Consider the following 22,775-nt stretch of genomic DNA (forward strand, 5'->3'; position numbering starts at 1 on the left):
ACACTCACTACCGAGTTCTAAACTGCCTCTGGAAGCAACTTCAGCACAAGAACTGTTTGTCGGGAGCTTCATGAAATGGGTTTCTATGGCCAAGTAGCCACACACAAGCCTAAGATCACCATGGACTCTGGAGCAATGGAAACGCGTTCTCTGGAGTACTGAATCACGCTTCTCCATCAGGCAGTCCGAGAGACGAATCTAGGTTTGGCGGATGCCAGGAGAACGCTACCTGCCCCAATGCAGTGTCAACTGCAAAGTTTGGTGGAGGAGGAATAATGGTCTGGGACTGTTTTTCATGTTTCGGGCTAGGCCCCTTAGTTCTAGTGAAGGGAAATCTTAACGCTAAAGCATACAATGTTATTCTAGACAATTCTGTGCCTCCAACTTTGTGGCAGCAGTTTTGGGGAAGGCCCTTTCCTGTTTCAGCATGACAATGCTCCGGTGCACAAAGTGAGATTCATACAGAAATGGTTTGTCGAGATCGGGTTGGAAGAACTTGACTGGCCTGCACAGAGCCCTGACCTCAACCCCATCGAACACCGACTGCGAGCCAGGCTTAATCGCCCAACATCAGTGCCCGACCTCACTAATGCTCTTGTGGCTGAATGGATGCAAGTCCCCGCAGCAATGTTCCAACATCTAGTGGAAAGCCTTCCCAGAAGAGTGGAGGCTGTTATAACAGCAAAGGGGGGACCAACTCAACATTAATGCCCATGATTTTGGAATGAAATGTAGTGTATATTCATCCAAAGACCCATCTATTCTGAACTATAGATTCATAGAGTTATATTTGGATGGTGTATGAGGGCGGCAGCAGGTCTCCACAGTGGAGTCTGTCTGGCAACACAACCACATGCCACCCTCCGGGTGGCCAGGTGCAGTACTCTAGCTCTGGCCCCTTCCCCTGATAAACACTACTCATCAAAGAAACATTCCTGCCAGGTATGTACTCTCTGAAGCACCACTTGTCTTGCCGTGTAAGTACTAGTCAAGCAGCCGGAGTCTGAGAGCAGCAGATGAAGATTGATGTCATTAGTTGCTGAGGGGACACTCATTGGATCAGCTTGACACACTGTCTCTCATTGGATCAGCTTGACACACTGCCTCTCATTGGATCAGCTTGACACACTGCCTCTCATTGGATCAGCTTGACACACTGCCTCTCATTGGATCAGCTTGACACACTGCCTCTCATTGGATCAGCTTGACACACTGCCTCTCATTGGATCAGCTTGACACACTGCCTCTCATTGAATCAGCTTGACACACTGCCGCTCATTGGATCAGCTTGACACACTGCCTCTCATTGATATAAACTGTGATCGGGAGGATTATGACCTTTTGTAAGTGTTCGCATAACTTCCTCATCATGGTCCCATGAGCTGACAGCTTGACAGACCCAAGAGGGATAGGGACACATGTTACTTGGAACTCACCACTAGTGAAATAATAGACCACTTCCTCTTTGACTAAACTACTTCCTATACTTGTGTTGCTGATACATGTCACTCGTGGACAGAGTTCATGCTGACCCCCAGCAACAGCTCTGCCACACGCCTTTGTAATGGAATCCAGTGGTGAATCCTGACGTCCCTGACCACAAGACCCATGACGCACAAGCCCCCGCAAAGACAACTTCAACAACCAACCCAGACTGAATAATATGACACGCATTAGGTGGACATACTGTATATGGTTGTATATTTTAGCAGCATCAATGAGACAACCGCAGCACTATGATAAAGGCACTTGACCGCAATATCTGGTCGGTGAGACAGTACTGTCTTGAACACAACTCACCATCTTTCACATTATTTTAGTTGAGCATCACATGGAATCTGGGATTAGATAGGCCTAATGATGATATATGCCCATATGTTAGCATCAGTCACATAGTTTCCCAACAACTCAGGGCTATAAACCTTACTGATGGAAATACAGTAAGTAGATGAGCTATATATGGGAAATCCAGGTTGTTCGGAATCAAGCTATGTGACTGATGTAACAACAGCTTTTTATGTACACGTCAGCCTTTCTGGAGTTAATGTATCAGCCCTTCTGCTTGATGCACTGCCACACACTGGGAGGATTTCCAATGTGTCAATGTCAGGGAGTTAAATGTGTGACCCTCTCGGATCCCATCAACATGCTAATGAGAGGGACCGGCTGACAGCGCTAGCTAGGGAGGAGACATGGTTTATTCATCTAGCTATTGCTAGATAGGGCCCTATCCTGATCCCCAGAAGCCTGTCCTCCTCCCCCACAGGACTCAGGAGGACACTCCCACATGAAGGTCAGGGGACAGTCTTGCATCTGGTAGCTGTAGACGGTGTCGAAAAGACCAATCTGCTCCTCTGTGAAAGTGTTTCTCCAGTCACCAATTTTACCTGTAAACAGAACAAGGCCTTCATTGTTATGGCCAATCTCTCAACAGCACTGTAATTTTGTAATTTTTGTAATTTTTATTAGGATCCCCATTAGCTAAGGCCATAGCGCTAGCTAATCTTCCTGGGGTCCAACACCAATTAACAAGATATTACAAACAACCAAAATCAAAACTTCACAAACATTCAACAAGTTGACAATACAGACAATTAAAATACATGACAGGAAACACATTTAACATTCAGTTTATACTTTCTATTTCCTGTCCAGTCATATGGTCTATCGCATTAGATGTTCTTTTATTTTTTTTCTTGAAGGTGGATTTACTTTTGCCTGAGAAATATGGATTGGTAAAAAATGTCATTCAGCTATAGCTCTATATAAAACTGTAGATTTAAGGCGATTTGTCCTTGGCTTGAGTTGTTTTAGCTGCCCTGAATTTGTCTGTCTGGTTTGGTGGTTATGCGTGTTGCTAGTATGTACTAATTGGACTGAAAAATACTGTGGTTTTTTGAAAAATATAACATTCCTAAAGAAAATAAGAAGACTAGATAGTAATTTGTTTTTAACGTGAAGCCATGAGAGATTCTGATGCATTTTAATAATATTCATTCGGTTAGAGCAATGAAGAGGTAATCTACCAGCCCTGTTTTGAGCCATTTGGAGCTTTTTTATATCTTTCTTTGCTGCAGATGACCATATAACTGGACAGTACTCTAAGTGTGATGGGACCAGGGATTGACCATATAACTGGACAGTGCTCTAAGTGTGATAGAACCAGGGATTGACCATATAACTGGACAGTACTCTAAGTGTGATAGGACCAGGGATTAACCATATAACTGGACAGTACTCTAAGTGTGATAGGACCAGGGATTGACCATATAACTGGACAGTACTCTAAGTGTGATAGGACCAGGGATTGACCATATAACTGGACAGTACTCTAAGTGTGATAGGACCAGGGATTGAATCACCTGATTCAGAGTGCTAGATGTTACATAGTCTGAACATTTTCTTATAACAGCAATTCCCTTACCCATCTTAATAACAATGTTATCTATGTGTTCTGACCATGATAAAGCTGCATCCAACATGATGCCTAGCAGTTTTGTTTTTCACTTGCTCTACATGTGTTCTATTCATCAACACATTCAATTGGGGGTCATCAGCAAGCATATATCTAGAACCAAATACAATACATTTAGTTTTAGAAATGTTCAACACCAACTTGTTCATATCAACCCACTCAGACACCATTCTTAATTCACTGCTCAGTACATCTGTTAGCTCATTACATTCTGATGCTGCACTATACATTGTAGAGTCATTAGCATACATGACCACTCTTGCTTTGTTCATTACAGAAGGTAAATCATTAGTAAAGATAGAGTAGAGTAGAGTAGTGGGCCTAGGCAGCTTCCTTGAGGAACACCACAATGTATATCTTTACTATTTGAAAAGCTACCATTAAAGAACACGTTTTGCCTTCTCCTGGATAGATAGCTTTCCATCCAGGATAGAGCTGCATCCTAAAACCATAACATTTTAGTTTTCCTATTAACAGTTCATGATCAATTACATCAAAAGCAGCACTGAAATCCAGCAACACTGCACCAACTAACTTCCTATCATCCATACTCTTTAACCAATCATCTGCCATTTGTGCTAAGGCCGTAATCGTAGAATGCCCTTCTTTGTATGCATGCTGGAAACCTGTTCAGACCATTACATGAGAAATAATCCTTGATTTAAACAGATACAATTTTTTCCAGTAATTGACTTAACACAGGCAGCAAGCTTATATGATGACTATTAGGAGCAGTGAATGCAGATTTTTTATCCTTAGGTAGTGGAATAACCTTTAACTCTTTCCAGACTTCTGGGCACACCCCATAAAAGGTATGAGAGATTGGTGTAGATATTTGGTTAGCTGTAACTCTAAGCAATTTGGCGTCTAGATTATCTGTACCAGGCGACTTGTTATCTGAAAGAGACAACAACATCCTTTCTACCTCTTCCCTTTCTACTTGAAATTTGAACCTGCATTGCCTCTCCTTCATGATACAATCTTTTATAAGGGTATATGACATGGAGCAATCAGTTGGAATCATAGCATTCCTCAACTTGTCCACTTTGCCTGTAAAATATTAATTAAAGCAGTTTGCGATGTCATGTGGTTTTGTAATAAATATACCCTCTGATTCAATAAAAGAGGCAGACATGTTTGAATTCCTACCCATAATAGTGTTCAACGTTCTCCACAGCTTTTTCCCATCACCCGTTACTTCATCAATTTTGTGCTGATAGAATCCCTTCTTGTTTCCTTTGTTTAGCTTGGTCACAAGATTTCTTAATTTACAATAACTTTGCTTATCAAACAAGGTACCAGATTTATCATCATAATGTTGCTCATTAAATTTCTCAGCTCATCATCAATCCATGGGGTACCATTTGACCTCGCAGTGCATTTTCTTAAACCTCACTAGGGTAGGGGGCCCTATTTTTACCTCCGGATGAAAAGCGTGCCCAAAGTAAACTGCCTGCTACTCAGGCCCAGAAGCTAGGATATGCATATAATTGATAGATTTGGATAGAAAACACTTGGATGCAAGTTTACAAAACTGTTAAAATAATGTCTGTGAGTATAACAGAACTGATATGGCAGGCGAAAACCTGAGAAAAATCCATCCAGGAAGTGGGATTTTTTTATTTTTGTAGTTTTCTATTGAATGCCATTACAGTATCCATTGCACTTCCTATGGCTTCCACTAGATGTCAACAGTCTTTAGAAATTGCTTCAGGCTTGTATTCTGAAAAATGAGGGAGTAAGACCACTTTGAATGAGTGGACCATTCAGTGTCCCAGAGGTTTCTCATCCGCGCGACGAGAGCACGCCTTTCTTGTTTTCCTTTTATATTGACAAAGCTATTGTCCGGTTGAAATGTTATTGATTATTATGACTAAAAACAACCTGAGGATTGATTATAAACATCGTTTGACATGTTTCTATGAACTTTACTGATACTTTTCGGATTTTTCGTCTGTCTGTTGTGACTGCCTTTGAGCCTGTGGATTACTGAACAAAACGTGCGAATATATATGGATATAAAGAGGGACTTTATCGAACAAAACTAACATTTATTGAGTAAATGGAGTCTTGTGAGTGCAACCATATGAAGATCATCAAAGGTAAGTGATTAATTTTATCACTATTTCTGACTTGTGTAACTCCTCTACTTGGCTGGTAACTGTTTGTAGTGATTTGTCTGCTGGTCGCTGTTCTCAGATAATCGTATGGTATGCTTTCGCCGTAAAGCCTTTTTGAAATCTGACACCGTGGTTGGATTAACAAGAAGTTCATCTTTAAACCGATGTATAACACTTGTATGTTTTATGAATTTTTATAATGAGTATTTCTGTTTTTGAATTTGGCGCTCTGCAATTTCATTGGATGTTGGCCAGGTGGGACGATAGCGTCCCACACCCCCTAGAGAGGTTGGGACGTGCTTATCAGCTATACTCAAAAATAATTTCATAAACAAACTTAGCGACATTTCAGGATCATCCTTCCTACACACTTCTAACCATACTGTGAGTGCAGGGGAGGTCTATGGTACTGTTCTATCCTTCTGACACTGACTGACACAACTCTAGTCAGGATTGTACTCCTGTTGAGCAAGGGAGCCTCACCTTTCCTCATGAATTTGCCTTTGCTGTGGTCCATAATCTCCTTTGGGATCAGAGTGTAGTTCACCATGGCGTTATCTCTCATGCTGCTGAAGCTGCAGTGTCTCAGGGAGTTGGTTAACTCCTCGCCCACCAGGGGGCACTGCAGGAAAGAGCTGATCCTCTCCATCGAGCCTTGCAGGTCCTGAGGAAAATCAAAGCTCTTATTATAGATATGGACAAAGAGGGTGGTTTTCACAAAAGGCTGAATTGATCCTCTATGTCTAGTCTATCAACAACATTTGTGGCATACTAAGAGATGCTCATTAGGTTGGATACAGTTGATTGGTGCAACTCCAAGATGGCGTAGCAGTGCAAACGTTGTTTGTCGTTCTCCCATGTAAATTTGGTATTTTTCGTCTTTTTTGTATATATTTCAAAATATTTTCAATATCTTTTTCCATTTTTAAAAATTAAATATATCTTCCGGCAATATCTTCTTCTCTCCATATCCCCGGATTTCTACCGCAAGCTCTGGACATTTACACCTGGATCTTGCAGCTAGCTAGCTGCTATCCGAGTGACTATTGGCTAATGTTGGTCCCGGAGCTAACATCAATTATTCCGGAGCTAGCCAGCTGAAGAGTTCCATCAGCCACTCCTGGGCTACAATCACCTATCCGGACCCGTTTTACTGCCGATGCGGAGCCCCATCGGGCCTTCATGACTGGACTACCTACGTTATCTGCCCGAGGGAGTTATCCAACTGGCCCCTCCGTCGCGACGTAACCTGAACGCCCATCTGCGGCCAGCTAATTGTTAGCTGTCTTATCGGCTGCTATCTGAATAGGTCTATCGGCCAATTTTCTTGGGCCACTATAACTATTTTGCCAATTGGATTGGTCCCCTCTACCACACGGAACCCCACTAATCTATCGACGGAAACGCACGAGGTGGCTAATGACAGACCATCTTCTGCCAACTTGCTACCCATGGCCCGGCTAGCTGTCTGAATCGCCGTGACCGCAACCGACCTCACTACTCACTGGACCCTTTTGATCACTTGGCTAAGCATGCCTCTCCTTAATGCCAATATGCCTTGTCCATTGCTGTTCTGGTTAGTGTTAATTGCCTTATTTCACTGTAGAGCCTCTAGCCCTGCTCATTATACCTTATCCAACCTCTCAGTTCCACCACCCACACATGCGATGGCATCACCTGGTTTCAATGATGTTTCTAGAGACAATATCTCTCTCATCCTCACTCAATGCCTAGGTTTACCTCCACTGTATTCACATCCTACCATACCTTTGTCTGTACATTATACCTTGAAGCTATTTTATCGCCCCCAGAACCCTGCTCCTTTTACTCTCTGTTCCGGAAGTCCTAGACGACCAATTCTCATAGCTTTTATCCGTACCCTTATCCTACTCCTCCTCTGTTCCTCTGGCAATGTAGAGGTGAATCCAGGCCCTGAAGTGGCTAGCTCCACTCCTATTCCCCAGGCGCTCTCTTTTGATGACTTCTGTAACCGTAATAGCCTTGGTTTCATGCATTATAACATTAGAAGCCTCCTCCCTAAGTTTGTTTTATTCACTGCTTTAGCACACTCTGCCAACCCGGATGTCCTAGCCGTGTCTGAATCCTGGCTTAGGAAGACCACCAAAAACTCTGAAATCTCCATCCCTAACTACAACATTTTCAGACAAGATAGAACGGCCAAAGGGGGCGGTGTTGCAATCTACTGCAGAGATAGCCTGCAGTTGTGTCCTACTATCCAGGTCTGTACCCAAACAATTTGAACTTCTACTTTTAAAAATCCACCTCTCTAAAAGCAAGTCTCTCACCGTTGCCGCCTGCTATAGACCACCCTCTGCCCCCAGCTGTGCTCTGGACACCGTATGTGAACTGATTGCCCCCCATCTATCTTCAGAGCTCGTGCTTCTAGGTGACCTAAACTGGGACATGCTTAACACCCCAGCCAGCCTACAACCTAAGCTTGATGCCCTCAATCTCACACAAATTATCAATGAACCTACCAGGTACCACCCCAAAGCCGTAAACACGGGTACCCTCATAGATATTATCCTAACCAACTTGCCCTCTAAATACACCTCTGCTGTTTTCAACCAAGATCTCAGTGATCACTGCCTCATTGCCTGCATCCGTAATGGGTCAGCGGTCAAACGACCTCCACTCATCACTGTCAAATGCTCCCTGAAACACTTCAGCGAGCAAGCCTTTCTAATCGACTTGGCCCAGGTATCCTGGAAGGATATTGACCTCATCCCTTCAGTAGAGGATGCCTGGTTATTTTTTTTAAATGCCTTCCTCACCATCTTAAATAAGCATGCCCCATTCAAGAAATTTAGAACCAGGAACAGATATAGCCCTTGGTTCTCTCCAGACCTGATTTCCCTTAACCAACACAAAAACATCCTGTGGCGTTCTGCATTAGCATCGAACAGTCTCGGGCCGACTCTTTTCTGTGTGTATATCAACGATGTCGCTCTTGCTGCAGGTGCTTCCCTGATCCACCTCTACGCAGATGACACCATTTTGTATACATCTGGCCCTTCTTTGGACACTGTGTTAACAAACCTCCAAACGAGCTTCAATGCCATACAACACTCCTTCCGAGGCCTCCAACTGCTCTTAATCACTAGTAAAACTAAATGCATGATTTTCAACCGATCGCTGCCCGCACCCGCCGTCCGACTAGCATCACTACTCTGGACGCTTCTGACTTAGAATATCTGGGCAACTACAGACTCATATTAAACATCTCCAATCCAAAATTATATCTAGAGTCGGCTTCCTATTTTGCAACAAAGCCTCCTTCACTCATGCTGCCAAACATACCCTCGTAAAACTGAATCCTACCGATCCTCGACTTCGGTGATGTAATTTACAAAATAGCCCCCAACACTCTACTCAGCAAACTGGATGCAGTCTATCACAGTGCCATCCGTTTTGTCACCAAAGCCCCATCTACCACCCACCACTGCGTCCTGTATGCTCTGGTCGGCTGGCCCTCTCTACATATTCGTCGCCAGACCCACTGGCTCCAGGTCATCTATAAGTCTTTGCTAGGTAAAGCTCCGCCTTATCTCAGCTCACTGGTCACCATAACAACACCCACCCGTAGCACGCGCTCCAGCAGGTATATCTCACTGGTCATCCCCAAAGCCAACACCTCCTTTGACCGCCTTTCCTTCCAGTTCTCTGCTGCCAATGACTAGAACGAATTGCATAAATCGCTGAAGTTGGAGACTTATATCGCCCTCACTAACTTTAAGCACCAGCTATCTGAGCAGCTTACCGATCGCTGCAGCTGTACACAGCCCATCTGAAAATAGCACATCCAATCTACCTACCTCATCCCCATATTGTTTTTATTTACTTTTTTGCTCTTTTGCACACCAGTATTTCTACTTCCACATCATCATCTGCACATCTATCACTCCAGTGTTAATTTGCTAAATTGTAGTTACTTCGCTACTATGGCCTATTTATTGCCTTACCATCTCATGCCATTTGCACACACTGTATATAGACTTTTTCTATTGTGTTATTGTGTACTTCTGCTTATCACACGTGTAACTCTGTGTTGTTGTTTGTGTCGCACTGCTTTGCTTTATCTTGGCCAGGTTGCAGTTGTAAATGAGAACTTGTTCTCAACTGGCCTACCTGGTTAAATAAAGGTGAAATAAAAAATAAACAGTGAATATCTACAACGCAAGCATTTATTTTTCCTAAAGCTATGTTCACGTAGTATTTCATAATGTCACTTAAAATAGCATTTCACAAAGGTCTATTTATAATCTATGACTAATATTTTCATGTCTGAAGGATAGCCTATTTCTGTAGTTAGCACAACCTCAGAGACTCATGAGACTGTAATACAACTGCTGTGATGCAAGTGTTGTGTTCTGATGCGCTTAAATGGATATATGGTTAGGGGTGACACAACTGCAATGAGGAAGAGAGAATGTAATGGGATGTTTGCAATTGATGACATCAACAATACATAGCAGACAGTGATAGACTAGAGTTATCCTACCAGCCACATCTCCTCATAAGAGATATAAAGAACATTTGCCAAGACTCCTGTTTGACTCGTCCAGCCTTTCACATGATCGAACCAGGACCCATAACTCACTGTAAAAAGGGTAAACGTTGGATTAGATCTGACATAACAGTAGGATTAAATCCCAGAATTGCTCGAGGTACAAATCATTAGTGTCAACTCACCTGATCCCTCCAGAAAACTACCCAGAAACTCATCAAATGAATTGGGTTCTGGGAGGAACTTGGCCATTTTATGGAAGTGGTAATATGACACAACAACATCTTTGGGGTTTCTGGCGACATAGATGACCTGAGAGACGGGGTGGAGATAGTGTCACTAACTATCAATATATTATTTCCATTAGAGTTGCTTTACAAAATAGGAAATGTCTCATAGCTTTGAGAATAGTCTCTTCAACATAACCACATCCTACCTTAGCTTTGGAGCCCTGGAGTGCAGAAGCCAGCAGGTTGTAGGGCAGGTGAGTGGTGATGATTCGGTGCCCCTGGGTGGCCTCCAGCACCTTTGCACTGTAATGCTGTTCCAGCCAGGGGGCTCGGACCCAGTTGGGCACCGTTTTGGAGAGTTGTTGGTCCCCTCTGTTTTTCACAAGAGTGACAATCTCCTGCATCCAGGTAGTCCCTTTAACCAGAGATCACAGAGGAAAAGAAAGAAGAGAGTTAAAGAGAGAGAAGAGAGAACTGTACATCTAATACCTCTGTCTTCATTGAATCCCTCTCTAAACTACTACTTCCATAAATGGTCTCAGACAGATGGTCTGAGAGAAGTGGATCTTGAAAGCAATTAATCATTGAGAAGTAAAAACAACAGTAACAATACAATAACCTACTGGAGTCTGTGCATATACAGTTATTAAAACCCTGAGCGTTTGCTTCAACTGCAAAGTGTGTGAACGAGGGAGAAGTACTGTAGTTGGCTAGTGTTGCAGCATGTCTAATGTGTTGTGACTCCGAGCAGTGGTGTTACAGAGCTGTCCTGTCTCACCTGATTTGGGGTAGGTGGCGATGACAGTGTCACTGTCCTGGAACTGGAAGTGGAGGGCACACTTCAGGGAGTCCTGGGTGTGAATGTGCCCAGGGAATGAGATGTGATGGAAGGTCTCTGTCACGTCCAGCCTGGCCATGTCTGTCTGCCTGTGTCTGCGTGTCTACCTAACTGCCTGTCTCTCTGTCTGTTTTTCTGACTATCTGTGAGGAGGGAAGTGTGAGATGATCTGGCTTCCTACAGACCTTAAATAGCCAAGCAGTACGATACAACGAGAACTGTAAGAGGAACTCGTGGGAGAAAAGCTGAGTAGATGTCGTTGTAGAAATCGTTTAAAAAGTCTGGGAATTTCCAAGGAAAACCTTTACTGTACGGTAGGTACTGGTACTACGGGAATTACCCGTAGTACCAGATAGATCATTTTCTTTTGTACACCTGAAGTTGGGGCTGAGGAAAATGATCCGCACCGCCTGTACATAGAAACTGTCTCTGAGCCTGGTGGTCTGGGTCGTAAAGCTGGAATCCTTAGTTGCTACATCAATTTTTGGACTTAGAAATGAATGATATATACTCAATGATGCTTAAAGAATATAACTTATAAATGCCTCATGAGCTCAGTTCAACTGTCGTACCCCATCAGAACACAAAATACAGGTTTGTATTACTCTACATTTACATTGTTTACAAACAAACAAACACTATATAGCCTCAAAACATGGTTAAAGGCCCAGTGCAGAAATATTTTCCCCCTATGTTTTATATATATTTCCACACTATGAGGTTGGAATAATACTGTGAAATTGGAGAAATTATGATAATACCCTTTAAGTGTAAGTGCTGTTTGAAAAGACCACCTGAAATCTCAGCCTGTTTTGGTGAGATGGAGTTTTGACCTGCCTGGTAACATCATCTAGCAAAATTCTTGCTTGAGAAATTGCTATTTGCTTAGAAGCTGTTTTTGTTTCATTTTGAACATTTTAATTGAAAACAATCGCAGTAAGGTATTTAATTGTAACTAATAAATGATTTAATATTGAGATAAAAATGGCTGCATTGGACCTTTAAGGGCTCCTCTTTTCCATCCTTACTGTGGAAAATCAGTGTTACAGAATGATTGAAATTTAAAGGCGATGTTCCTGCGTTTATATTGCGCAATCTGTAATGCTTCAGCAATACAAATCGAATAGAGCCCAAAACTATCATTTTGATATCATGGATGGTCCATCCTTGCATCCATAGCTCTGTCTATAAGTTTGAGAGTGGTTACATTTCTCCAAACCCATCCCTCAGATTTTTACCAAAACACAGGCAGGGTGGCCACTTTGTTATTGTTTCAATTAAGGATTCTAGCTTTAATACTACAGTACTCTCTGCCAGACTGCAGGATTTGCTTGATTCATGACGAGGGTGACTGGGGGTCCCTGATTATACTACAGTGTTGAGTTTTATTTTTGCCACTGTTTAAATGACTCAAGGACGAGAGTTGTTAATGATGAGCGAAGAGTCCTGACGGCGCCCTAAGGATGTTTTATCTAAGAGTTGATTATCATAATGCAAACAAGTCATGACCTTCGCAGCTCATCTCCATGGTCATGGATGGATAAGACCCAAGGCTCTCTTTACTGCTCCTGATAGAGAGCAGACTGTAATCTGATTCAAATGAACCTCTTACCTCCAAACACTTATCTTAAGAGTAGACTTCTAAGTAACCATCAATAAGAGGCTATTATGGGATGGTCCTCACAATAATCAGGGTGATAAGCTAATGGTATCCATAAAAATTCTGAATTCAGTCATAAATGAATAAACCAATACAGTGGCCTTGTGGCTAGAGTGTCTGCACTGAGATTGGTGGTTCCATCCCTGGTCAAGTCATACCAGGGATTGAACCTCATGCCTCTCTGCTTGGCCCTCTGCATTAAGGAAATGGATTGGGGTTGAGGTACTGCGACCCACTAGCGTCATGTCCATGGGGTGTACTTGCTCCTGTCCCTATGTGTCGTTCTGGCTCGGACAAGGCTTACTTGTCTAAGGCTTTACTATTTAGGATTATTAGGAATACCTGTAATGTATCATGTGCTATTTAGCAGCAAAAGTTTCCAGGTGTAAACTCAACATGTCTGAATGTTCCTGACCTGAACCCTCTATCTTCCAGATCCCATATAGGCCTAACAATGTAGAACAGTGAGAGGATGAAAGAAAAGGTCCACAGAAAACCCCGGATTAGCTGAGTCAACCATTCATTATGCCTTAATTCGGAGTGGGGCTCCAGAAACATGAACGTACACAGACCACTCTGCTCAACACGTAAGTGTGCCACAATCATCTGTGAACACGAGTGGTCTAGATGAGCATTTATACAGCCAAGGATCCACAAGGGACTTGCTATAGGGTACAGATAAAGGATCTTAATTTGACCAGTTTCTCACAGTAGGAAAATAATCCTACAGCAACAGGAAATGTGAATTATTGTATGGATTATAATTATTGGACATTTTTGTAGGGGTTGATAACGTTTTAGTTAGGACAAATCAAGTCTGACATTTTTAAGTGGAAATTACAAACTTTATAAGCCTTTTAAAACCTCGAATACAGTAGAAGTTTGCATTTCCTGACTTCTCTGCCGCCAGCATTTCCTGACTTCTCTGCCGCCAGTACGCACCCCTTACAGTTAGAGAGCTACCATGAAGCAGAAGTTGTGCAGAGACAGCATAGCAAAGCAGCATAGTCTGGTTAAAGTGTGGCCTAAGAGGGATTAAAGCAAGAATGACAAGAATGTTCCTCTATAATTAAAATGTTCACTGAGGGTGCAGAGTTTAACCTTGTGTGAATTGTGTGTTTACTCATGAGCATAAAAAAAACATTTCTATTTTTACTGATGTTTATTTTGATTTTTGATTTTTTTACAAATGTTGTAATTTAGCAGATGCTCTTATCCAGAGCAATTAGGGTTAAGTGCCTTGCTAAACTGCACATTGACAAATGTTTCACCTAGTTGGCTCAGGGATTCAAACCAGCAACCTTTCGTTTACTGGCCCAACACTCTTAACCACTAGGCTACTGTACCTGTTGCCCTGTGTTGTCGAAAATTCATACTGAGAGACTTTGTCATTTCTTCAAACTATCATCTTTATTTAATATCGATTAATTATTGCAATAATGAGACTAGTCAACCCAACAGTATTGACTTGGGCCCAGTAGCCTAACCTTTACAGACAATGCAGTTTCTATATGGTTGGCACTTAAGATGTTTATCTGCCTCTGGTGTTGTTTCTCAGATGCAAGAATGAATAGACACAATAAAGGTTTTGTTCTATACAATAGAATAGAATAAAACTTTATTGTCCATCCAGGATGGACATTTTTCTTTGGCATCACCTTCATTAAAAGAATCACATACACACATATATTCTCACACATTTAAACCAGTCAGTCCATCATGTTGCATGCACTAACAACATAGAGGACATTAATACATTCACTCACAAACGACCACTGACCCAACTGCACTAGATAGATAAGTACATATGCTCTCCACCAAGCTGCTGTACACCCTCTCCAGATCATCCTGGCTGACCCCGAACCCCTTTCATTTCCCGATTAAGAACAGGCGTTGGCTTGCTTTTTCTTAAAATTCCTATTCCTCCAGGCTCTCTTTATCTCAGTTACGCCCACCACATCTTATCTATGGAATGCCAGCTGTAGGTTTTTAGGCTCCTCTCCGTTCACACAGACATTTCATAGAACAGAAATGTCTTACTATTGGTTAAGTATATAATCGTTAACTATTCATATCAAACAAATCAGGTAAATATGTCATTTTTCTATCACACCTGTCATATATGCAGGTATTGTGACTCAAATATAGATGTATTTATATTTTTAGATGTATAACAGTGACTCCACTCCGAGTAGAGCAGAAGGTTAACCCATCTGATTCAACTTGCACTGACCCCTGATAGACTCCGACCCTCAGCACATATTGTTGATGAGGTGCTCTCTGCATATATTTATAACACATTTTTATAACATTTCTTATTTGAGTGGTCATGTCATCATTGGGCACTTTCCAATGTTAATCCACATCTATATCATTACTGGGGTTGTCTTGCTTATGGATTTCAAACTTGAGGGAGTTGAACTGAACGTTACACATTAACCAATATGGTTAACTTGATGTGTTTACTTTACAACCAAAGAGATAATGACAGAGAATCGGAGGAGGCATAATAAACTCTCTCTGTATTTGAGCCTGACCCACAAAAGAGACACTTTGGGGACAGAGGAAGAGTTCGGAGGGAACACAGAGAACTGTGAAATCTGAAGAAGCACCAGACAGACTAAAGACAAACTAACTTAGTGTAGGCTGAGAAATGTATTGAAACAAGTCAAAATACACTTTTTTTGAGTTAGTAACAAACAAGAGTTAGAGAGAAAACCATAGCGGCTGTAGTGAACCAGAGGCTGTGAACCAGAGGAACAAGTCCAGGTCAGGCTGGATCAGATTGTGTGTTCGTTAGGGTGTAGTGAGAGAGTAAGAGATGTTGTCTGGAGGTAGTGTATGGGGGACTCTGCTGGTACTGTCCTGTGCTCTCAAACTCTCCTTGACACAGGATGAACACATGAACAACGCGCTGAGGCTAATGTCAGAGACACCACTGATTGATGGGTAAGTGACTAACACATTTTTCTCTCCTCATAAGACCCTAGGATGGGTGATTTTGAATGTTTAAACCAAAATGAATCTTTTATAATACATTACATTTACACATATTTGATGCATACTGTAATGTTAATGGCACAAAACACGTACCAATGTAAGGTGTGTATTGTGTATGTAAAGACTGACGCTGGAGATGAGAAGCAGGTACGGGGAGTTGAACATTTAATGAGGAACGGACAGGTAACAGGACAGGAACAGCGTCAGCACACGGCTAAACAAGGACATATGACAATCATTGCAGAAGCGGGGAACAGAGCAGGGGACCAGACAGATTTATGGGAGGTAATGACAGAGGTGATTGAGTTCAGGTGAGTCCAATGATCGCTGATGCGCGTGATGGGGGGAAGGCAGGTGTGCGTAATGATGGTGGCAGGAGTGCGTAGTGCTGGGGAGCCTGGCGCCTTCGAGCGCCAGGGAGGAAGAGCGGGAGCAGGCGTGACAGTATGTGCTTCGATAAGATTTTGGAGGCTGTTTTTTAATGTTCCAAGATGGTTCTGTCCTAATGTACAGTTAAATAATGGCTGTGTGTTAGCAGCACTGACTGGCCTGTATGAATAGTATCCTGCATTGATCTCTCTGTCTGACTCCACAGCCATAATGATCTGCCCTGGCAGTTGAGGATGAAGTTTAACAACCAGCTGAATAAAGTGGATCTGTACACCCTCAACAGCACACACACCAATATCCCCAAGATCAGGGAGGGACGACTGGCAGCACAGGTACACGCACGCACCCACACAAACTGACAAGGACTCACAAAAAGATGTATGTGATGGTGGTTGATAATAATACATGTATTACATCAGGGATCCTAGATTCAGCCGCGAGTCGATTTCTTTTTCTTGAGCGGATGGTCGGGGGGCCAGAACAGAATTACAAATAATTTGTAGACTGCAAATTGACTGCAAGAAGCCCGCCAGTTGGGGAACTCTGTATTACCTAATAAACTGATCAAATGTTTACTGTCCACTTGCAGTTCTGGGCAGCATATGTACCATGTGACACTCAGTACAAAGATGCAGCCAGACAAACTCTGGAGCAGATTGACGTCATCCACAGAATGTGCATGAAATACCCAGAAGCCTTCATGTTTGCTACCAGCAGCAAAGGTGAGAGTCATCTACAAAGAAAAGTGTAATCAAAAGTTATACAGTAAGGGCTGTACTCAATATGTAAAGTGAAAGTGTCGTAGATTCCACAATATACATTTAAAGGTCATTTCCAATTGAGCCAACATATGCAGCGTTTACCGGGAATGCAGTCTCCACTAACGCGGGAACATTGCCTTTAAATTTCAATCACACTGTAGAGCTGAACATCCGCGATACGGATTGAATGGAGCCATACATCTGGTTATGAGAATGAAACCCCTTTAGAACACTCAACTGTGAAACACCATAGATAACAGAGTTTTATTCACCCACCTGTATTATCAAGTATTTATTTTACCACAGATATCCTGGATGCCTTTAGTCAGAACAGGACAGCCAGTCTGATCGGGGTGGAAGGAGGACACTCTTTGGACAGCAGCCTGGGCAGCCTGCGCACCATGTACCACCTGGGGGTCCGCTACCTCACCCTCACCCACAGCTGCAACACACCATGGTGAGTAGGCTCTGCTACCCTGCTGACGGCAGGGCCACCCTGGTCTGGGGACTAGGTGCCACAGATTATACTTACTAAGTGACAAGGTGCTCAACATTTTTTTGTAGTACTTCATAGTTGCGATTCCTAAGTATATCAACGCTTTACGCACCATATGATGCTCTCTCAAAGAGCACATACAGCTAAGATAGAAAGGACAAGAATGTAACTGAATGAGACAACGGGTAACAGCTGAAACTGCTTATTAATAGACCAAAAAAAAGACTGTATTTCACTGAATTCTGTGGTGGGGAAAATAGGGGATTCCTGTCGCCACCTGTTTCAGAGGTGTCATATTCTGGGAGAGTCGTCTAAACAGATGGGCTAGCTAATCAAACCATGGCCCTGGACAGACTACAGAGCCTAGTGAATCCCTCAGCCCCTCACTGACTCATATCATGTTAGCAGGATATAGGAGAGTGGAAGGGAACGATCACTTCCAGAAGCTGGCCTGGTGTTTTACTGTGGTTGTGTGTGGTTTCCCCCCCAGGGCAGATAATTGGCTCGTGGATTCGGGAGCCGAGCCATCGCAGCACAATGGACTGTCTGAGTTCGGCAAGGTTGGTCTATCACACTGAGCCACACACACATTACAAATACCCACTCATAACAAAGGTCAAATCTATGATACTATTTGGGGCATCTTTTAGTACTTCTGCTTCTGAGTTTAATTGGAAATCAGATATAAAATGCCTGTCATAAACATAAGCAATATTCCAAGTTAATATTTTTGTCAAAAGAGTAATTCCTCAGAAACTATTGGGTTACCCTCAAAGACTCATTTTCGTCTAGTTTGCCTTTAGATGTTCATTTATGTTATAGCGTTATGATATCACTTGTATAAAACACACTGGATGAAAACATGTTCATTCTCTTGATCCTAGCTACAAACCATATCATTAGGTTTGATAGGCTGAATGAATCACATATATAATTGTCTCTATAACACCAGTAGGGCGACACAGTCAGAGGGTCATTTCCCCCGGTCCTGGCAGAAATATAAAAAATGTTTCACCCGACAGCAACTGATATTTGAGATGAACCGCATTGGGATGTTGATTGACTTGGCCCACGTGTCAGAGAAAGTGATGAACCAGGTTCTAGAGCTGTCCAAAGCCCCAGTCATCTTCAGCCACTCCTCTGCCTACGCTGTGTGCCCACACAAGAGGAACGTCCCTGACGACGTCCTGAGGAAGGTGGTGAGTGAAGGGGGAGAGGGGCAAGGGGATAGTGGATTACAGAATACATATGAGGAACTTGGTCATTCCTTCTCCTTAGACCTCATCCCTTCCCCGAGGAGGGTGGCGAGTCAGGGGAGAAGGGTGAGAGACGAGGGGATAGAGAATTGGGAGTCGGGTAGTGAGAGGAGAAGGACTAGGGGAGCAGGCAGAGTGAGGGGATTGGAGGGTGAGGTGTATAAAGAAATTGGACCTGAGATTAAGTGGTGAGTGGACATGTGATCGGATGAAGGGGTATGTGACAGGGGGGATAAGGGGAAGAACATGGATTGAGAAAACAGACAGGGAACTGAAAAGGGGTTTAAGAGTGAAAAGGAGGTGTCTGGGTATATAGGCTGAGGGGAGGATGAGAAAGGGATTAGAGGAAGGTTGAGGCAAAGGCAAAGAAAAGTAAGCAATAAGACTGCAATAAAAAAACGTGGTAATGTCTGCAGTGATATTAAAACTACAATGATATCAAAAGGAAGTTAGAAAAGCCATCCGATCTTTCCAATGCCTTGGAAAACAGACACAAACTAAAACGTTTTATTACACTATTAAACCCAGCTCACGTCAGAAGCATTTATTGTGAAATCCCTCAAGCTGACAATAGCTTACAAACAAGAGTCCGGGAAACATTTTAGCGATTCAGCTGTAAGGGCCCATAAAACTACAGATAAAGGAACATTGTGTTTCTGTATAGCACCATAAAATGTTAACAGAAGATAAAGCCCAACTGACTACACCAATATGGTAGCTACAGTTCTTCATCGTATTGGTTAGTGACTTAAGTTTATAGTTCTGACTTATCATACATGTCTGCGTCCTTTTTCTCACCAGCAAGACAATAAAGGAATTGTCATGGTGAACTTTTACAATGACTATGTCACATGCAGCAATACAGCCAACCTATCACAGGTGGCAGGTGAGTAGCTGAGTCATGGTCATCGTTTTTATCATTACTTTTTTACTCTCCACCACTCACTCACCCAACCTTGTCTCTCAAATTTTTATTATACAGTTTCTTCAGAAAGTATTCATACCCCTTGACTTATTCCACATTTTGTTGTGTTACAGCCTGAATTCAAAATGAATTAAATAGATTTTTTTCTCACCCATCTACACACCATACCCCATAACGAAATTGAAAACATGTTTTTATACATTTTTGCAAATGTATAAAACATTTACTGAAATATCACATTTACATAAATATTCAGACCCTTTACCCAGTACTTTGTTGAAGCACCTTTGGCAGCGATTACAGCCTTGAGTCTTGACGCTACAAGCTTGGGACACCTGTATTTGGGGAGTTTCTCACATTCTTCTCTGCAGATCCTCTCAAGCTCTGAGGTTGGATGGGGAGCGTCGCTGCACAGCTATTTTCAGGTCCCTCAAGAGATGTTTGATCGGGTTCAAGTCTGGGCTCTGGCTGGGCAAGTCAAGGACATTGAGACTTGTCCCGAAGCCACTCCTGGGTTGTCTTGCCTGTGTGTTTAGGGTCATTGTCCTGTTGGAAGGTGAACCTTCGCCCCAGTCTGAGGTCCTGAGCGCTCTGGAGCAGGTTTTCATTAAGGATCTCTCTGTATTTTGCTCCGTTCATCTTTGCCTCGATCTTGACTAGTCTCCCAGTCCCTGCCGCTGAAAAACATCCCCACAGCATGATGCTGCCCCCCCCCATGCTTCACCGTAGGGATGGTGCCAGGCTTCCTCCAGATGTGACGCTTGGCATTCACACCAAAGAGTTCAATCTTGGTTTCATCAGACCAGAGAATCTTGTTTTTCATGGTCTGAGAGTCTTTAGTTGCCTTTTGACAAATTCCAAGGGGGCTTTCGTGTACCTTTTGCTGAGGAGTGGCTTCCGTCTGGCCACTCTACCATTAAGACCTGATTGGTGGAGTGCTGCAGAGATGGTTGTTCTTCTGGAAGGTTCTCCCATCTCCACAGAGGAACTCAGAAGCTCTGTCAGGGTGACCATCAGGTTCTTGGTCACCTCCCTGACCAAGGCCCTTCTCCCTGGATTGTTCAGTTTGGCCAGGTGGCCAGCTCTAGGAAGAGTCTTCATGGTTCCAAACTTCTTTCATTTAAGATTGATGGAGGCCACTCTATTCTTGGGGACCTTCATAGCTACAGAAATGTTTTGGTACTCTTCCCCAGATCTGTGCCTCAACACAATCCTGTCTCGGAGCACTACGGACAATTGCTTTGACCTCATGCTTGGTTTTTGCTCTGACATGCATTATCAAATAGACAGGTGTATGCCTTTCCAAATCATGTCCAATCAATTGAATTTACTACAGGTGGACTCCAATCCAGTTGTAGAAACATCTCAAGGATGATCAATGGAAACAGGATGCACCTGAGGTCAGTTTTGAGTCTGACAGCAAAGAGTCTGAATACTTACGTAAATAATGTATTTCTGTTTTTTTATTTTTTTTAACTATGGGGTATTGTGTGTAGATAGAAAAAAAGATTTAATCAATTTTAGAATAAGGCTGTAACGTAAAAAAAAAATTGAAAAAAGGAAGGGGTCTGAATACTTTCCGAATGCCCTGCATATTCACCTTTCTTTTCATGTTCAACCTAGATCACTTTGACCACATAAAGAACGTGGCTGGACACAGTATCATTGGTTTTGGTGGAGATTATGATGGAGTGGGCAGGTGAGTCGAATGAATTGACCTAGGAGTTATTCACCTAGTTACAATAAAACACCAATGAACATGATTGAGCAAAGTGTATTATCTTAAAAGGTGCTAATTGTAATATACCAGTAAAAAAATATAAAGTCATATGTCTGAGTAGTTTATTTAAAAAAAAAATAAAAGTAATGTCTGAGTAGTAGTATTTAAAAAATATATATATCAAAAGTCATGTCTGAGTAGTAGTAGTAAAATATTTTATAAATGTTTTACATGGAAAGAAACCCATTCTGCTGGGGGAGGAGTTCAGAATTGCATAAAATTGGCTTCAGTTTGACACACAGACCCCTCTGTACCTGTGCTGTCTGTCAGGGTACCGGTGGGGCTGGAGGACGTGTCTAAGTACCCTGCTCTGGTGGCAGAGCTGCTGAGGAGAGGATGGACAGATGCTGAGGTGAAAGCTGCTCTGGGGGACAACCTGCTCAGAGTGTTCAGAGAGGTGGAGCGTGTGAGTACTACAGTAGAAGTTACACACTGACCTCTACAGCTTAGTACCATTCACAACACCACTGTTTCCACAAGATTGACATCAACACACAAGCCTCCATAGATCTATTTAAAAAGGGCTGATGCAATACAAAATACAGTGGCATACACACAGAGATTACAGGCATATTTAATGCACTATTTGGTCCAGTGCTTTGTTACCCTCCCTGACTCTGAACTCCTATCTTCCAGGTACGAGACAGCCTGAATGGTACGGCTCCAGATGATCTGCCCATACCTTATGAAGAAGTGAAAAACGACTGCAGGACCAGCTATGGCTACCCTGTCCCCAACCCAGACAGTGCTGGGACGATTCTCTCCCTCAGCCCTCTGGCCCTGGTACTAACACTGACTCTGAGTAGCCTGCTGTCCTGGTCTCTATAAGCCCCCTCTACATAGACCATGCTGGGTGTGATGTTATTACCACCCCTTGTCTATGGCAGTAGGCTTCCCAAGGCATAGTAAGACCTTACCACCTGAGTTCTGTGGTCACTTCATCTTTCACAAGTTCTATTGGTGATGTAGTCCATGAACTGTGTTTGAAGGATTTGTACATAGTAACGTTAACATTAATAAACCAGAAAATTATTCTGAAACAGTGTTATACACATCACTGTTGACCTTATATCAAGTAAATCCATGACCAGGCTACTTTACATTTTAGAGTTTAAATTGAACGGTTAAATGTGGCCCTCAATAAACAAATAATCAGGAAAATTGTGTATTTTTGAGGTATAATAATAAACATCTAATAACTCTACCATGTTGTCTTACACCTTTCACTGCATTACTGCCTTTTTTTACTTCAGTGTTGTACCATGAGCCATGTGACACAGGAAATACTAAACTGACCGCAAAGCTTTCAGTGGGGA

General features: G+C 42.6%; 2 protein-coding genes across 2 annotated transcripts; one reads left to right on the top strand and one right to left on the bottom strand.

Annotated features, from left to right (window-relative positions):
• Window positions 1-1,676: 1,676 nt before the first annotated feature.
• LOC115167367 (sulfotransferase family cytosolic 2B member 1-like) lies at window positions 1,677-11,430 on the bottom strand. The gene is made up of 6 exons (XM_029721740.1): window positions 11,132-11,430; window positions 10,560-10,768; window positions 10,309-10,435; window positions 10,118-10,215; window positions 6,079-6,259; window positions 1,677-2,387 (listed from the first exon to the last, which is right to left on the bottom strand). Exons 1-6 carry the CDS (start codon window positions 11,268-11,270, stop codon window positions 2,206-2,208), a joined length of 936 nt encoding a protein of 311 aa, XP_029577600.1. The 5' UTR covers window positions 11,271-11,430; the 3' UTR covers window positions 1,677-2,205.
• Window positions 11,431-15,352: 3,922 nt separating this feature from the next.
• dpep1 (dipeptidase 1) lies at window positions 15,353-22,663 on the top strand. The gene is made up of 10 exons (XM_029721743.1): window positions 15,353-15,800; window positions 16,447-16,573; window positions 16,831-16,963; window positions 17,309-17,459; window positions 17,989-18,058; window positions 18,521-18,697; window positions 19,556-19,640; window positions 21,303-21,378; window positions 21,730-21,865; window positions 22,096-22,663. Exons 1-10 carry the CDS (start codon window positions 15,673-15,675, stop codon window positions 22,285-22,287), a joined length of 1,275 nt encoding a protein of 424 aa, XP_029577603.1. The 5' UTR covers window positions 15,353-15,672; the 3' UTR covers window positions 22,288-22,663.
• Window positions 22,664-22,775: the final 112 nt, after the last annotated feature.

This window comes from Salmo trutta, chromosome 29, assembly GCF_901001165.1.
Source record: "Salmo trutta chromosome 29, fSalTru1.1, whole genome shotgun sequence".
NCBI classification, from domain to species: domain Eukaryota; kingdom Metazoa; phylum Chordata; class Actinopteri; order Salmoniformes; family Salmonidae; genus Salmo; species Salmo trutta.

What these genes read in the sequence shown, in the direction of transcription:
- LOC115167367 (XM_029721740.1), bottom strand. Translation starts at nt 11,270, where the DNA reads ATGGCCAGGCTGGACGTGACAGAGACCTTCCATCACATCTCATTCCCT. An exon ending in CTTATGAGGAGATGTGGCTG is followed by an intron (nt 6,260 to 10,117) that starts GTAGGATAACTC and finishes GATTTTCCTCAG; the next exon opens with GACCTGCAAGGCTCGATGGA. An exon ending in AGGCAAATTCATGAGGAAAG is followed by an intron (nt 2,388 to 6,078) that starts GTGAGGCTCCCT and finishes TTCTGTTTACAG; the next exon opens with GTAAAATTGGTGACTGGAGA.
- dpep1 (XM_029721743.1), top strand. Translation starts at nt 15,673, where the DNA reads ATGTTGTCTGGAGGTAGTGTATGGGGGACTCTGCTGGTACTGTCCTGT. An exon ending in GACTGTCTGAGTTCGGCAAG is followed by an intron (nt 18,059 to 18,520) that starts GTTGGTCTATCA and finishes TTCACCCGACAG; the next exon opens with CAACTGATATTTGAGATGAA. An exon ending in TGTTCAGAGAGGTGGAGCGT is followed by an intron (nt 21,866 to 22,095) that starts GTGAGTACTACA and finishes CCTATCTTCCAG; the next exon opens with GTACGAGACAGCCTGAATGG.